We start from the raw sequence: 1,589 nt of genomic DNA on the forward strand, positions 1-1,589 counted from the left end.
TCTCAGCTGCCTTTGTTCTGGGGACTGAGGCAGCAGGACTCTTACCATGTAGAGTAATTGCATTGGCTTTTCTGTGTCACGAACACCTGTGCTGATCTTGCAAGTTATATATTGTCGTCTATGTATGATGCTTTTTGATGCAAATTCCAAAATTCTGAGGTATGCATGGGTCTGACTTCCAGCCCTACTGAGTCTTGTTGTCGGCTATGTACGATGCTTTTTGATGCAAATTCCAAAATTCTGAGGTATGCATGGGTCTGACTTCCAGCCCTACTGAGTCTTTGTGAGCTGTCAGTGAGGATGGTGAAGCTGGCCAGGCCATCTGGGAAATTTTGTTCCAAGTATCTGCACATGATGTAGCACAAAGGAGTGTCAGGCCTTGGGAGAACTGAATACATAGTGAGTTAGCCAATGACTGCTTTTTATGAAACTGTATACGAAAGCCTGAAAAATGAACCATAAACACTAATATATAACTATTCTTTTTACTCGTAAGGTATATTGTTCTTATGACATTACAAGACAGGAATGAGAAGCTCTTTTACCGAGTGCTAACCTCTGATATCGAGAGATTCATGCCCATCGTTTACACCCCAACGGTTGGCCTGGCATGTCAGCAGTATGGTTTGGCTTTCAGGAGACCACGGTGAGTGAAGAGACTGTGCTTGCTCCTTTTCTTTAATTCCATGTGAATGTTTCTTTTGTATCGACAGTCCATCTTTATGTGGGTGGCCCAAAACATCTAAAGCTCAATCCCTCATCAAAAGATGGACCAGCAAGCAGCTTCATGTGTGTACATTTGATGATGAGCTGGGGAGTCGAGAATAGCTCGGCCTTCTTCCTATAAACAAACAGAGTGGTTTTGTTCTCAAACAGTACTGTACAGTCTGTGCAGCTTAGCTCCAAACAGCTTTCTGAACTTGTGGCTGCACCCCTCCATCTGCTGTCTCAGGAGCACTGAGTACCTTCTGCAGCGCTGGTGTTTGAGTAATTGTTGGGGTTTGGATACATTGTGCTGATTTTGAACTTTTGTGTGCACATCCACAAACCACCCCACAAAAATAATTTTCATAGGAGATGATGCTCTGCATCAGTGCCTTCCTCTGCTCAGAACAGTTACTGTGTAAATTCATGCAACATTAAACACTCTGTACCATGTTGGAAGACCCTGTTCTGTATAATTCTTTTTAATGATTAATGTTTAGATAAAGCCCTTATTAGCATTCTGAAATACGTTTTAGTCCAAGCCTGAAAATTCAATGGTAAGGTTCAATTTTCTTTGCAAACTTTTTATTTCCTTTGTCCTTGAAAGGTACCAGTAAGCAGACAAACACTTTAGCTTTTGTTAGATTTCTATAGCAGAAGTAAAGGAAATGCAAAGTAAAGGAATGGAGTAATACCATTTTCAAAACATTTCACAAGCATGAGGTTTGACTGCAGTTTCAGATAAGAGTAGTGTTGTAGGTAGGGAAACTGAGGCAAGTTCTACTAACTGATTCTAGGTCACAGGGGTACCCTGAGGCACACCTTGAAGATGCAAGGACTGTGTAGACAGATAATGAATAACATATTATGGTTGCAATTATCTT

General features: G+C 41.2%; 1 protein-coding gene across 1 annotated transcript in view; it reads left to right on the forward strand.

Annotated features, from left to right (window-relative positions):
* Positions 1-1,589, forward strand: part of ME3 (malic enzyme 3, NADP(+)-dependent, mitochondrial) — a 56,263-nt gene that overhangs the window by 1,153 nt on the left and 53,521 nt on the right. Inside the window, exon 2 of the mRNA XM_009074740.1 lies at positions 497-646. Coding sequence (XP_009072988.1) covers positions 497-646 — 150 coding nt within the window. The remainder of the gene's footprint in view (positions 1-496; positions 647-1,589) is intronic.

This window comes from Acanthisitta chloris, unplaced genomic scaffold (genome assembly GCF_000695815.1).
Source record: "Acanthisitta chloris isolate BGI_N310 unplaced genomic scaffold, ASM69581v1 scaffold5395, whole genome shotgun sequence".
Taxonomy (NCBI): domain Eukaryota; kingdom Metazoa; phylum Chordata; class Aves; order Passeriformes; family Acanthisittidae; genus Acanthisitta; species Acanthisitta chloris.